General features: G+C 38.1%; 1 protein-coding gene across 4 annotated transcripts in view; it reads left to right on the top strand.

Moving 5' to 3' along the window:
- The window catches only part of ARHGAP15 (Rho GTPase activating protein 15), a 494,107-nt gene that overhangs the window by 304,992 nt on the left and 174,018 nt on the right, over positions 1 to 15,097 (top strand). For all 4 annotated transcript variants that reach the window (XM_058193603.1, XM_058193605.1, XM_058193594.1 and 1 more), the window contains one exon: positions 4,896 to 4,994. In XM_058193603.1, coding sequence (XP_058049586.1) covers positions 4,896 to 4,994 — 99 coding nt within the window. The remainder of the gene's footprint in view (positions 1 to 4,895; positions 4,995 to 15,097) is intronic.

Raw genomic sequence — 15,097 nt, 5'->3', positions numbered from 1 at the left:
AAATGCCTGCATTGGGCTGTCCTCTTTGTGTTGTCATGGTAAATTATGAAAATATGTTTGTTTATCCAGGAAATTTTCTGTTTACGAGCTGTACAGATAACTGATCTCAATAGAAGTCATAATGTGATTAAATCTTAAAATGATTGCTCATTGAACTAATCCATACAATTTCTTTGCAAATAATACTGGCAAAATTTCACAAAATATGCAAAAGAATGAAATGTGAAGTTTTTGAAACAAAAAAAAAGAGCTTTTTGTTTTTTACTTGAACACCCTAGAAGAGGCAGAAATCTAAGGATATCACAGTGTTTAATAGTGTGCAGGTTACTATTAGTTATGCATGCTCTCCTAGGATTATTTTAGGCTTTGCTAAGAAACATTGATTATAGAGTGCTGTCAAAGGCCTCTACACTAATTTTCCAAGTGTCATGCTCTGCTGGAAAGGTATGCAGAGACTATCTCTGGGCTTAAATGATGATCTTAGAGCCACATTGTTTAAACATTTTAAACCGCTTCTATTGAATGGTTTCTCTCACAGGTTTGATTCATTTTGATTCTGCTGACAAAGTTCCCATTAAGGAGCACTCTCTTCATAATTTGTCAAAAATATGTAGCAGAGATGAAGGAGGATGAAGCTAATTTGTAATCTCAGCGCACTAACCTAGTTATCCTGACATACTTCATGATGTACACCCTCAGCCAGCCAGAGGTTTTAAAGTTATGAAGCACAAAAATAATAACAATAAAAAATCATTTTGTAAACTGTACAGTTTACAAGCATTGTCAAGGGTCAGGGCGACTTATTCTTAGTAAAATAACGAATCTCCTAAAAATAATAATGAAACACTTGCCAAGGGAAAAATGTCAACTTTGTACAAAAGGTTTATTTATTTATTTATTTATTTATTATTTTAATTTCTATACCGTCCTTCTCCCAAAGGACTCAGGGCGGTTTACAGCCAGATAAAATAACAGATACAAAAATTAAAAACAAATTTAAAAGACTAATTCAAATTTGGCTAAGAACTGTAAAACTGTAAAAATCCAATAAAAAACCCCATTAAAAACTATTAGGCCAGTCCTGAGCGATGGTCTTCAGCTCGCGTCGGAAGGTCCGGAGGTCAGGGAGTCGGCGTATCCCTGGAGGTAGCTTGTTCCAGAGGGCTGGAGCCCCCACAGAGAAGGCCCTTCCCCTGGGGGTCGCCAGCCGACATTGTCTGGCCGATGGCACCCTGAGGAGACCCTCCTTATGGGAGTGCACTGGTCGATGGGAGGCCACCGGTAGCAGCAGGCAGTCCCGTAAATAACCAGTCCTATGCCATGGAGCGCTTTAAAGGTGGTAACCAACACGTTGAATTGCACCCGGAAGACCAGTTAATGAAATAAGAACTTTTGCTATTGGATGACTGTAATGTAATGATGATGTAATAGAGAGGCATAACATAATATTGTTATTAAATTATTTACCTGAAAGGACTTTCATACCATTACTATTACTGTATGATAACAATGCTACCTTATGTCTTAGAACTTTCTGGACCTTTTCTTTCTATTCATGGTTTATAGTCCATCCAGTTATCTACTGCTGCTGTGTAGAGCATATGTACCTGGGGATGGAAACTTTTGCTCTTTTAATTACATGGGAACTGCAAGAAACTTTTAGAGTTGGTTTTCATTGGCTGTGCTGATGTGATGTGTACAGTAAACATGTTCTCTGAGGAACATTCCTGCCTTGGGGTTCTGATTTCTTTGGATGCGTTTCTCGGAACACTGACACGTGGCAAGAAAAGTCATAAAATAGGGCAAACTCACTTAACAACTATCTCACTTAGCAACGTAAATTTTTGGCTCAATTATGGTCTTAAGTCGAGGGCTACCTATATATGCTTACTTCAGTGGTGGGATTCAATTCTTTTTTTACTACCAACTCTGTGGGCATGGCTTGCTGGGTGTGGCAGGGGAAGGATACTGTAAAATCTCCATTCCCACCTCACTCCAGGGGAAGGTTACTGCAAAATCCCCATTTGCCTTACACACTGTAAGCCGCCCTGAGTCTTCGGAGAAGGGCGGGATATAAATGTAAACAAAAAAAAATTTCCTCCCACTCAGCTGGGACTTGGGAGGCAGAGAAGAGATGGGGGCGGGGCCAGTCAGAGGTGGTATTTACCGGTTCTCCGAACTACTCAAAATTTCCGCTACTGGTTCTTCAGAACTGGTCAGAACCTGCTGAATACTACCTCTGATGTACACAGTATGTCTTGATATGATGTATAAATGCAATACAAAGTGTTATTTTTAAAAACAATGAGTCACTTTATATATTTATATCTCACCTTTATTATTTTTATAAATAACTCAAGGAGGTGAGCATACCTGTTAGTCTTCCTATTTTCCACACAACAACTCTGTGAGCTGGGAGAGAGTGATTAGCCCAAAGTCACCCACTTGATTTTCATGCCTTAGGTGAGACTAGAATTCACCATCTCCTGGTTTCTAACCTGGTGCCTAAGCCACCAGACTAAACTGGCTTGTCCTATCTGAAGAGAGGATATTGGCATGCCTTCCACCCCTACCTTCATACTGTAGATCATATTGTTTAATGTCACTGTGCACTCTGTGAAAAAGATTCAGAAGAACAGCTTCAGACCTCCAGTGAACTTCTCTGTTCTTAATTAAGCAAGCCTGTTATTTTTCAGGCTTCTGAATAAGCTAGGAAAAAGGATGTTATTCTTTTAAGCAGTCAAATTATTGAGGCTTTTGAAACAGTCACATCTGACTGTTAAACACATCTTGTGTTAAAGTCTGAAAAAGATAGGTTGCTGTATGAGGCTATTTGTGCTTGTTCTTCAAGTATATTCTTGTTTGAAGTCCAAACCCTGTCCTATTAAACATTTTAAGTGTACATGGGCCAGTTGGTGTTAATTTTAAAATATATGTACTGAACTCCCCTTGAAGAGCACCAGGAGGCTCCAGCTAGTCCAGAATGTGGCTGCGCGGGTAATAGAGGGAGCACCACGTTGCTCCCATATAACATCTATCCTGCGTGGCTTGCACTGGCTGCCAGTAGCCTTCCGGGTGCAATTCAAGGTGTTAGTGACCACCTTCAAAGCGCTCCATGGCTTAGGACCGGGGTATCTACGAGACTGCCTTCTGCCACCGATAGCCTCCCAACGACCTGTGCGCTCCCACAGGGTGGGCCTGCTCAGGGTGCCGTCGACCAAACAATGTCGGTTAGCGGCCCCCAGAGGGAGAGCCTTCTCTGTGGCAGCACCAGCTCTTTGGAACGAGTTACCTCCAGGGTTACGCCAACTCCCCGACCTCCGAACCTTCAAGCGGGAATTAAAAACTTTATTATTTAATCGTGCGGGACTAGCCTAAATGTATTTTAAATGTATTTTAATTATAGCTTTTAAATTTTAAAGGGTTTTATGTAGGCTTTGACCGTTTTAGCAATCTGGCCAATTAATATATTTGTTTTAAATGTTTTTTAAATCTGTTATTTATATTATGTGTATTTTTGTATTTTAATATGGCTGTACACCGCCCTGAGTCCTTCGGGAGAAGGGCAGTATAGAAATTGGATTAATAAATAAATAAATAAATAAAACTTAGTTTTCAAGCACTTAAAAAAAAACACAATTTGAATTTTGAATTTGAAATACAGCTCCAAATGTCAGGAATAAACAATCCACTAGACTGATGATACAACCAAATAGGGTCTTTCACTTATGGAACAGTTAATATTTTCTAAACTCAGATTCCCCATCAAACAGCTCTTTTCACACAAGGATGATATTCTCTGGGTTATATTACAATGCTCTATACATTTAGTTATTTCAATGTCAGTGCAACCTTCCAGGCCATATTTTCTGAACAAACCATTGGCCATCTAAGATCACAAGAAAACAGCAACTTTAAGCAGCAAATAATGATCTCAGGATATGCAGCTGTGAATCTCAGCTATTCTTAAAACATTTTTTTTTGAAGACATATCCAGGCTAAGGCTTTCCTATTGATTTTCTAAAGGAATAACACAGTGGTGGGTTTCAATTTTTTTACTACCAGTTCTGTGGGCGTGGCTTAGTGGGCGTGGTGTGGCTTGGTGGGCGTGAATTGGTGGGCATGGTAGGGGATACTGTAAAATCCCCATTTCCTCCCAATCAGATGGGACCTGGGAGGCAGAGAATAGATGGGGGTGGGGCCAGTCAGAACTTTTACTACCGGTTCTCCAAACTACTCAAAATTTTCACTACCAGTTCTCCAGAACTGGTCAGAACCTGCTGAAACCCACCTCAGGAATTACATTCAACTCCCCAGTCTATTTTACTCCTACATGTTGAATGAAAGTGGAGGAAGTAGAATTTTCACCTTACATAACAACCTGACATGCAGATGATTATAGTTGGAACTTGCACAGAAAAGAGTATCTCTGCTTATCTGTTCTATAATGCAGCTGACTGTTCCTGATATCCACACCACTCAGACCTAGCCGTGGATAGCCTTAGTGTGCCAAATAAAATAAATCAGAAGTCATAGCTCATGGCCTCAGTCCCAAGGAAAGAAATGGGTTGCAAATTGGTCATACATCAGATTTATCTCACTGTTTTTCAGGGATATAGTCACACAATTTGAGTAGGGATCATTGTTATGTATGCTGTATATCTAGTAAAAACTAAACACACACAAAATGTTCATAAACATAAAGCAAAACCTGGAATGGAATCCTCTGAGTTTCTTTGATATTATATTTGACAAGCAAACTTTGCTTACAAAAACTAGGTAAGTGGACGACAAAACTTTTACAATTTACTATTCACTTTGTTTCACATTTCAGGGAGCTTATTTAAAGTGTGTTTTCTGTTTAATCAACCATTCTCTTGTTTTGTGTTTTCTAGATCAGATTTTTGGTGCTTACCTACACAATGTGTGTGAACGTGATGGTTCTACTGTCCCTCACTTTGTTAAAATGTGCATAAAAGCTGTTGAGGAACGAGGTGCGTATTTTGTGATCTACATACATTCCTAAATGTGGATGGTATGTTTATAAGTGAGATTTTAAATTATGTCTTTCATTTCCTTGCTGGGTGTTAAAACTACAATGGTATCAACCCTTCTTCCCACTTTTCTTAAACTTCCTAATATTCTTTCAAATAAATATGTGCCATCCCTCCTTTTTTTTTCTGGAGAGTCATTGATATGACTCAAAATAAATAGCAGCAGTGGGTCTCTTGCCCTTACAATTATTTATTGCAATTTTGTAGTTGATTACCATCACTGTTTAAAAATATAATGTTTACCTGCTTTAAAGATATGTCCTTGTAATGTATACATTTCGTTTTCTGCTTCCGAGTAATTTTCAACTAAAATGAAGTTAGCAATCAAGTAAAAGATATTTCTAGTGCACCCAACCAACTTTCATAATGTTCATGATAAAGGAAATCTATTTTTACACAGCAGTTATATTGTATTGCATTGTGCCAAAAAGGTATCCATCAACACCCTTCCTTCTAAGCCTCCAATACCCCTTTGGAATCTATTCTGGAGGGATCGTAAATCCTTCAGAGCAGCAAAGGGGAGTTAAGGGAAGTGCTAGCATGAAAGGACAGAGGATAAGGGGAAAGCCTAATACATTCATTGAAATATGTTCATGTAATATTATATGTATGCAGGGTTAATGGTGTATAATTCCTGGAGATTCCATTTTACTCATATTAAATGAATTAGGAAAATTATATTCCCAGGATATCAAGTAGCTATGAAATACAGAAATATTAGAGCCAGAAATATGCAGTGGAGATTTTGGAATGTGGGAATCTCTTTTAGGATTGCTATCTTTCAAACTGGCCACTGCAGCTGTCTCTTTATAGGCTTTTTGATCTACACCAATTGGTGATAACATTAAGCTACATTTCATTAGCGACTTCACCTACTGATTCTACAGGTCAATCCTTTGGAAAAGTAACAAGACCCCAGTTTGTTTCATTTTTACTGTTTTGGGGTTAGTTGATCACAACCAAGTCTGTAAGAAGAAAGAAAATATAAATATAAATGATCTAATATGTAGAGGAATATTCTGGATTAAAAAACATTACATGTTTGATAGCCTGTGTTGTCCAATTTTTAAAAAGCCACTCCTGCTGAATTTGGAACTTTTACCATTGTGATGTTAAGTTTCCCCTGGCTGTTCTTGATCATTGCAAGAGAAATAAACAAGCTTTAGTGAAAGAATACAGTGATGCACTGCTTATGTCCATAAAAGTGCAGACTGGCTGCTGGAATAGTTCCTCAGTCTTAGATACCTCCCATAAAGTGGCATTGAACAGTTCAAATCCCGAGTACTACAAAATAACTGGTTTGTGATCAGATTAATTCATTGAAAAATACAACCCGGTTTGAAAAATGTCCAATAGTAAATGTCTTTGCTAATAGAGTGTTCTTATTTATTCTATTGATTGACTGATTGAATTTGACTGCCCACCTTACTGCATAATAAGTGATTCTGAGTGGCTTACAAGTGAAATGAGATTTGAAATATTAAAATATGCATTAAAGATAATAGAGATGTTAAAGAGGGTAAAGATATATCTTAAGATAAGAAAAATACTAAAAGAAAGATTGTCCTTATCCTTACAATATGCCATCTACCTGAGAAGAAAACTAACACATATTGCACAATTCTATAAACTTAATAGATGGGGCTTTTCCCCCCTATTTTTTTCTCACCTTTAGCAAAGTCCATGCTAAAAGTCCATGCTAAAAAATGCTATATGTAATGTAAAATGTAAAAATGTAAAAATACAATATGTTTTTTGCCACAGACATTGCCAATACCAGGAAAGGGCTTTTTCTCTTCATGGAAAGATTCATCTGGCATTTTACCTTGGCTTTTTCAATGCTATTGGAAACTTTAATTTTAACATGTTCTCGTAACTCTGCTGGTTTGAAACTTTTCAGGCAATAAGAATTATAGTGCAGTTTTAAAATTGTTGTTTTTTGCTGATATCTATAGACAGACAGGGACATGGTGGCTCAGTGGCTAAGATGCTGAGCTTGTCGATCGAAAGGTTGGCAGTTCAGGGGTTCGAATCCCTAGTGCTGCATAACAGGGTGAGCTCCCGTTACTTGTCCCAGCTTCTGCCAACCTAGCAGTTTGAAAGCACATAAAAAAATTCAAGTAGAAAAATAGGGACCACCTTTGGTGGGAAGGTAACAGCGTTCTGTGTGCCTTCGGCATTTAGTCATGTCGGCCACATGACCATGGAGACGTCTTCGGACAGCGCTGGCTCTTGGGCTTTGAAATGGAGATGAGTACCGCCCCTTAGAGTTGGAAATGACTAGCAGTCATGTGCGGAGGAACCTTTACCTTTACAGACAGAAATTTTATTTTGGTCATTGACCAATAAAAGCATAATAAATAAAATGATAATCACACAAAACTATTCCCAAACAAGAAGAAATGTTAACAGCCATTTATGGGTGACGTTTACACATAATTTAGCAAAATGTTGCTATTTTTAGTGAAATACATGTATTTTTGTTATTCATAGATACTGCAAATAAACATAATCAGAGTGCCCCAAATTACTCTGTATACCTTCTAACAGACTACAGACATGTAATATAAAAGTACATATTTACATATATACATTCAGTATATACATATACACAGTGGTGGGATTCAGCCAGTTCGCACCACTTTGGGAGAACCGGTTGTTAACTTTCTGAACAGTTTGGCAAACTGGTTGTTGGAAGAAATCATTAAGACAGAGAATCGGTTGTTAAATTACTTGAATCCCACCACTGCATATACATATATATTTTCAAGGAAGCATATTAGATGTTTGTAGTCTGTGAGAAGACATGCAAAATAAGTTCAATTTTGTAGAATAGTTTTTATAAGTACTGTACTGCATGATTTTCCTTTGATTTGTATGCTTCCTTCCCTTTACTTACTATAACTTAAAGCTAACATATGGCATTAGCTAAGTAGAGATATAAATAATAACTAATCTCAGTGGCATGTGATAAAATTTGCATTTTATCACTATTTATGACTTTATCCTTGGTATACATTTTTTTTCTCCTTTTCCTGGACTAGGATTATAATTCCTGTGCCTTTACTTCTGTTTACTCAGTGTGTTGTTTTCACTAAATTCTGGCACAAACTATTGCAGGACAGCAGTAATTTATGTGAAGCTAAATCCAATGTTTATGAAAGCTTCTGATGACATTTTAGACAGGGGTTGGTATTAGGAAGCCATATGTGGAGGTGCCAAGTCTCCCAGCATGGCTGGGACTCAACAGATTTAAAGTCCTCCTCCTAATGGCCAGATATGCCTCCAGCCAAGTTATTCAACTACAGAGTCATGGGAAATACTTATGTACCAATTATGGGAAAGGCATAGTTAATGAAAACTGTATGTTTACTTACATAGTCTTAGTAAGATGGCCTAAACATTCATTGCAGCTGGCATCTTGGCTGAAATAGAGAGCTCTATGTCTCTCCCTCTCTCAGTCCCATCTTCATACTGTAACTGTACAGTTTGTTTCCCTTAAGTTAAAAGTTTCTTTTCTCTTTCTGAAGAACCTCCATTGCAGAACTAGATTGTACTACTCTGAAGTATTGCTCCCCATGAAAATAAGTACTGGCAGTGAAAAGCCTCAGGTATAACATTCCATATCTTAAAATCGGTTTAAATTCACCTGAATTCATTTGTGAGTTTCACATTGCACATTTACTGGCAATTTGCAAAAATCTTGTCTCATTTGATTAACACTGCCTGCTAGATGTGGCCATAGGCTACACAAAATCATTTTACATTGAAAGCTAACAATAATATATTATTTTCATGTGCCATACAGGAGAAGACATACTTTAAAGTAAATGGGATATGGAAAATAATAATACTGAATAAAAGAAAGGAACTTCAGAATGTGTCAGCTAGTAATTTCAAACTAAATTGGTCAAAAATAATTTCTTGATGCTAAAGGTTTCATTGAAAACGTTATATATCTACTGACATTGGATTGCATTATTATTTTAATAATCTGGCCTACTAGTATTGTTAACTTGTTTCCAGTCCTGCATCTTACATCCTTATATAAGATGTATTCATTGTCATTCTTTGGATTATGAATAGATTAAAAAAGTTATTTTAATCTAAATGAATACTCCTCCTCCAACATTTAGACCTTAATGTTCTGCTTTGTTCCTTTGTTAGCTGTTAATTTAACATTAATATGTTAAGAATAGAATAGAATAGAATAGAATAGAATAGAATAGAATAGAATAGAATAGAATTTTATTGGCCAAGTGTGATTGGACACACAAGGAATTTGTCTTGGTGCATATGCTCTCAGTGTACATAAAAGAAAAGATACGTTCATCAAGGTACAACATTTACAACACAATTGATGGTCAATATATCAATATACCGTATATACTCGAATATAAGCCGATCCGAGTATAAGCCGAGGTCCCCAATTTTACCCCAAAAAACTGGGGTAAACTGGGGACTCGAGTATAAGCCGAGGGTGGGAAATGAGGCAGCTACCGGTCGGGGAAACCCTCCCTCCCTCAGCCGAGAAGGCTGGCGGCTCCCCCGCCCTGCCCTCTCACTGCACCGGCAGGGCTTCCCCGCGCTAATGCAAAAGCCCGCCAAGTTTGCGCCATCCGGTATAATGTGAAAAAAAGAAGAAGAAAAAAAACTCGAGTATAAGCCGTATATACTCGAGTATAAGCCGAGGGGACGTTTTTCAGCACAAAAAACGTGCTGAAAAACTTGGCTTATACTCGAGTATATACGGTAAATCATAAGGATTGCCAGCAACAAGTTATAGTCATACAGTCATAAGTGGAAAGAGATTGGTGATGGGAACTATGAGACGATTAATAGTAGTGCAGATTCAGTAAATAGTCTGACAGTGTTGGTGGAATTATTTGTTTAGCAGAGTGATGTTATGATGTTATTAGTAATGTTAACATATTGAGAGCCATGGTGGCATAGTGGTTAAAATGCAGTATTGCAGGCTAATTCTGCTGACTGGAAGCAGTTCGATTCTCACTGGTTCAAGGTTGACTCAGCCTTCCATCCTTCCAAGCTGAGTAAAATGAAGACCCAGATTGTTGGTGGCAATATGCTGCCTCTGTAAACTGCTTAAGACAGGCCGTAAAACACTGTGAAGCGGTTTATAAGTCTAAGTGCTATTGCTATAATATGTCATTATTAAAGTCCACCTTTATTATTGGTTAGACTAAAAATTCTGTGCAAGGAAAAGAGAAATTATTTTGTGAAACATTTCTGTTCTACGATTATTTTCACTTCTATTTTCTAGCTAATTATACAAGACTGTTGAATTTTTCTTTGTGGCTCACCAACAATTAAAGTAGTATATTTAATAGCTGTTGAAGTGCTGTCCCGGTGTTTGGAGGCCGTACGGGTCTGGATGGGGAGAAAAAGGCTCAAGCTTAATCCCTCCAAGACGGAGTGGCTGTGGATGTGGCTGTTGGAGGCGAGTTATTGGCCCCAAAGGATAGGGTGCGCAACTTAGGTGTTCTCCTGGATGAACGGCTGTCGTTTGAAGATCATTTGATGGCCGTCTCCAGGAGGGCCTTCCACCAGGTTCGCCTGGTTCGGCAGTTGCGCCCCTTCCTTGATCGGGATGCCTTGTGCACAGTCACTCATGCACGCGTTACCTCTCGCTTCGATTATTGTAATGCTCTCTACATGGGGCTCCCCTTGAGGTGCACCCAGAGGCTTCAGTTAGTCCAGAATGCAGCTGCGCGGGTGATAGAGGGAGCTTCACGTAGCTCCCGTGTAACACCGCTCCTGCGCAGACTGCACTGGCTGCTGTGGCCTTTCGGGTGCACTTTAAGGTTTTGGTTACTGCCTTTAAAGCGCTCCATGGCTTAGGGCCTGGGTACTTACGGGACCGCCTGCTGTTACCTCATGCCTCCCACCGACCCATACGCTCTCACAGAGAGGGACTTCTCAGGGTGCCGTCCGCCAAGCAATGTCGGCTGGCGGCCCCCAGGGGAAGATCCTTCTCTGTGGGGGCTCCACCCTCTGGAACGAACTTCCCCCGGGTTTACGCCAAATACCTGACCTTTGGACCTTCCGCTGTGAACTGAAAACACATCTATTTATTCGCGCGGGGCTGGCTTAAATTTTATTGGTTTTAAATTTTTATTATTAATTTTAAGGGTTTTTTAGTTTTATATATTTTAAAGTTTTTAGGCCACTATATAATAAGTTTTTTAATCTGTATTTTAATTGTATATTGTATCCTGTTTTTACCTTGGCTGTACACCGCCCTGAGTCCTTCGGGAGAAGGGCGGTATAAAAATCGAAATAATAATAATAATAATAATAATAATAATAATAATAATAATAATAATAATAATAATAATAATAATAATAATAATAATAATAATAATAATAATAATAATATATTATATTATATTTAAATATATATATTTAAAATGCATATGTTAGATATTAGAGAAACTGGAAATACATAAGTGAGGTGCAGACTCAGCCATAAACTATGTTCTCAGCTTCACACTACAATCCCCCCTCATTACCCACATGGAAATAATATGATCACACTAGTTTGCCATTATTATTTAAAATGAGCCTAACAATTTGGTTCATCTTTCAGATCTGTTTTGATTTTCAATTAGGGTGTGATTGTGATCCATACAAAGCCAATAACAAATGCACTAAAGTTAGTTAGCAAGAGAGGCATCTGTGCATTAACGTGAATGCTGAGTCCAGAGGCCACCATTGGAAACAGCAATACCAACATCTAATTCTCTCATCTTTCTCTTTCTACTATGGAATAATGGAAATAATTCAGTGTCGTCCTGCTTTTGAGATGAAAAAGAGGCCAAGGATGCCATATGGTACCCTTTAAACTTAATGAGAAAAGACATGTGTCCATATGGAGAACAAAGGGACAAGTGACAAAATGTATGCCATGACATCACAACACAAATGCTGTTATTTACATTCTCATGTCCAAAGTTGGGATTATAAATATGATAGTGCAGTCTCTCTCTCTCTCTCTCTCTCTCTCTGTCTTTCTCTCTCTCTCTCCCTCCCTCCCTCTCCCTCCCTCCCTCCCTCCCTCCCTCCCTCCCTCTCTCTCTCATATCTCTCTCTCTCTCTCATCATGTTACTATTTTTTCATCACACAGCTACTTCCTGTGAAAAGAGAGGAACAGGAAAAATATCCTTCTCTTTTATCCCATTTCCTAATTCTGAGTTAAGTTGCTAAACTCACTTGCCCACATCTACCACATAGGAAATGCTCTTTTGATTCAAGCCAGAGGGCTATATCATCCTGCAGACACAGTCATAGGTTTCTAGAAACCCAGAAGCAGGGATACGCGGTTACTACCAGAACTGGTCAGGGAGAAAAGCTAAAGGCTAGAAGGGTGCTTCTATTATACCTTGCACTTTAATATCAAAGTATTGTCTTCAGGGAAAATGGTTATGCTGAAAGTTGCTAATATCATGGGACTCCGGTACTGTAATTCGTCACTTAAAGGCTTTTGGATTTCTTTCCAAATATTCTTAATTCCATTCTTTTCTTTTTAATTGATCTGGTTCAAAATGTTGTAAAGAATCTTGCCCATATAATTTCTACCATGAGAACCAGTGACCCTCCAAGACAACTTGTATACTCAAATTCTTAATGTCAGTGTTTGCAACAACACTGCTGATATTTTTTCCTCTGTTGCAAGAATTATATACAAAAATCACATAGTTGACTCTCAGCCAAAAAGTCCTCCTGAGATCCCTAGCCCTGAATAAAGATTTAAGAAAGACCTTTAGTCCACTTCGAAGAAGGTCCCTAGCTTTTAAAACTTTTATCTCTTAACTTTACTTATTAGCAGCTGTTCTATTTTTTTGCTGTCATTTGTTTGACAGCATCCAGTTATAGGTTCCGATGTCTGTTTAAAGAAACAGGGAGGTTGTTGGCTTTAAAATCCCCTTACTGCTTGTGTGTTCAACATTTTCCCAGGCTTTTCTGCATAGTTTGCCAAGCAAAGGGACTGACCTTTTGTAGCAAACACTTTTTCATTTCAAAATGCTCACTTTGATTTTTGTCCCATTTTATGCTCATTCCAAACTGTTTACAGCCCACTAAAAATGACTGTGAATTATATGTTTGTGTAATAGATTCCTTTTGTGGTTGAAGAGGAATGTTTACTTTGTGCAATTAGTTATCTTTGGGTAGATTACAGTGACCTGGAAAAAAAGGGGCCTAAAATGATTATAGTACCTTAAAGTATTTCCTTTTGTTATCTCTTGTGGCAGTAATCTAAAAAATTTTTTTTCTCCCTGAGCCTCTGTTTGTGAACTCATCATTTCATATGGAGCAAATGATCTTCCACCAGTCTTTTGCTCAAATAGTTTTTTTGCGTTTTAATGTGGGAACGGATTTTAAATTTCAGATTCCCTCTCTCCAAACTGAAGCAGGATTAGGGCAATTTAATCTCTGATATCTTTTAGACAGAAAAGGATGCCTCCCCCCACCCAAAGATACTGTATATGTAGTTTGACAGACATATGGAATTTTCCAGAATGCATACTAATCCTTGTAAATACATTTTACACTTCTGTACAGTCAATATAAGTATTGTGTGGTGAAGTGTATGATTAAGATGTACACTTAATTGAGAGACTGGGGTTCAGGTAACCACTTAATCATGGGTGCTTTTGGGGTGACTTGGTCCTGTCAGTTTCTCTCAGCCCAACCTACCTCAGAGATTTTTGGTACTGAAATAAAATTAGGGGAGACTCCCTATAAGATGTTACATTGTCTTATTAAAAAAAGCAAGTTATAAGTAAGATGAAACCCATTTGATCAACAACAGCAATAATGGCACACACACAAAAATTACGCATCATTAACTTTCCCAAAATTGCTTCAATTCCCTTTGAAATCACTCCAGAGCAAAACTATATGAAAGCTTCATTTTGTTGAACCTACCATGTTTCTTTGAAAATAGAACGGGAGCTTATTTTCCTTTGACCCCTGAAACAATGGCTATGCCTTCTTTTTGAGGGGTTTCTTAATTTCCCCCCCATGTTCCTTGCCTGGCCATTGGGCCACTTCTTTCATTGCCGAAAAGAGTGACCCACTTGCCCAATGTGCCTCGTCTGGCCACTGGGCCGCTTCTTTCATGGCTGAAAAGAGCGAGCAATGTGACCCATGTACCTGGCCTGGCCACCAGGCTGCTTCTTTCATGGCCGAAAAGAGCGAGCGACATGACCATTGTGCCTTGCACACACTTGGCCTACCTGTAACGGTCACTCCAGCTACCGGTATCTGTCCACCTAAAAAAGCCTCTCGTTGTCCACCCGACAAGCCTGGTCACACATATGCTTAAATAGGGCCAAATTTTGGGGGTAGGGCTTAATTTTAATGCATGTGCACAAAACAGTGCTGGGCCTTCTTTTTGGGGTGGGTCGTGTTTTAGGAGAAACACAGTATATTTCATTCTCAAACATTGCATGATTATCATATGAAAGAATAGATTCATGTGATTAACAGAGTATTTCAGTAAGATTTGTTAAGATCAAGGATCATCTTCAAGAAATCTTCATCATTCCTCTTCAGTTGTATTTCAATTTTTTCCCTTCCCTTTTTTTCAGTTGAATTTAAAGTCTATGATGGTTAGAGCTGTGTTTCTTTTTTAATTATAAAATGTATAAATGTATAAAGTACAAATATAGTGTTTCATAAAAAGTCATCTAATCAGAAACGCTGAACAAATATTCTAATAAAAAGATTGTTCCAAATTTAAGAGGAAATATCCATTAAAAAATAGTAAAATGCATAAAACAAGTAAGCAGGTAAACTATAAGAACAATATTCACATGTTCTTTCAAGGGCAGTTCTTCCAATGCTGGAATATTTTTATTCTAATTTTATAGTAGAAGTCTCTATATAAATGAGGCATTCTACTATAAACCTCACCTGATTTTTTTTCCCCATGAAGTTTCCTGTATAATGTCCTGCAATGGATGATGATTGTCATAAGGAGCAATGGCTATAGTCAATACGGAGATATGCCCCCTATTAT

The sequence above is a fragment of the Ahaetulla prasina genome, chromosome 1 (assembly GCF_028640845.1).
Source record: "Ahaetulla prasina isolate Xishuangbanna chromosome 1, ASM2864084v1, whole genome shotgun sequence".
Classification (NCBI taxonomy): Eukaryota; Metazoa; Chordata; class Lepidosauria; order Squamata; family Colubridae; genus Ahaetulla; species Ahaetulla prasina.
This window is presented reverse-complemented; position numbering and strand designations above follow the sequence as displayed.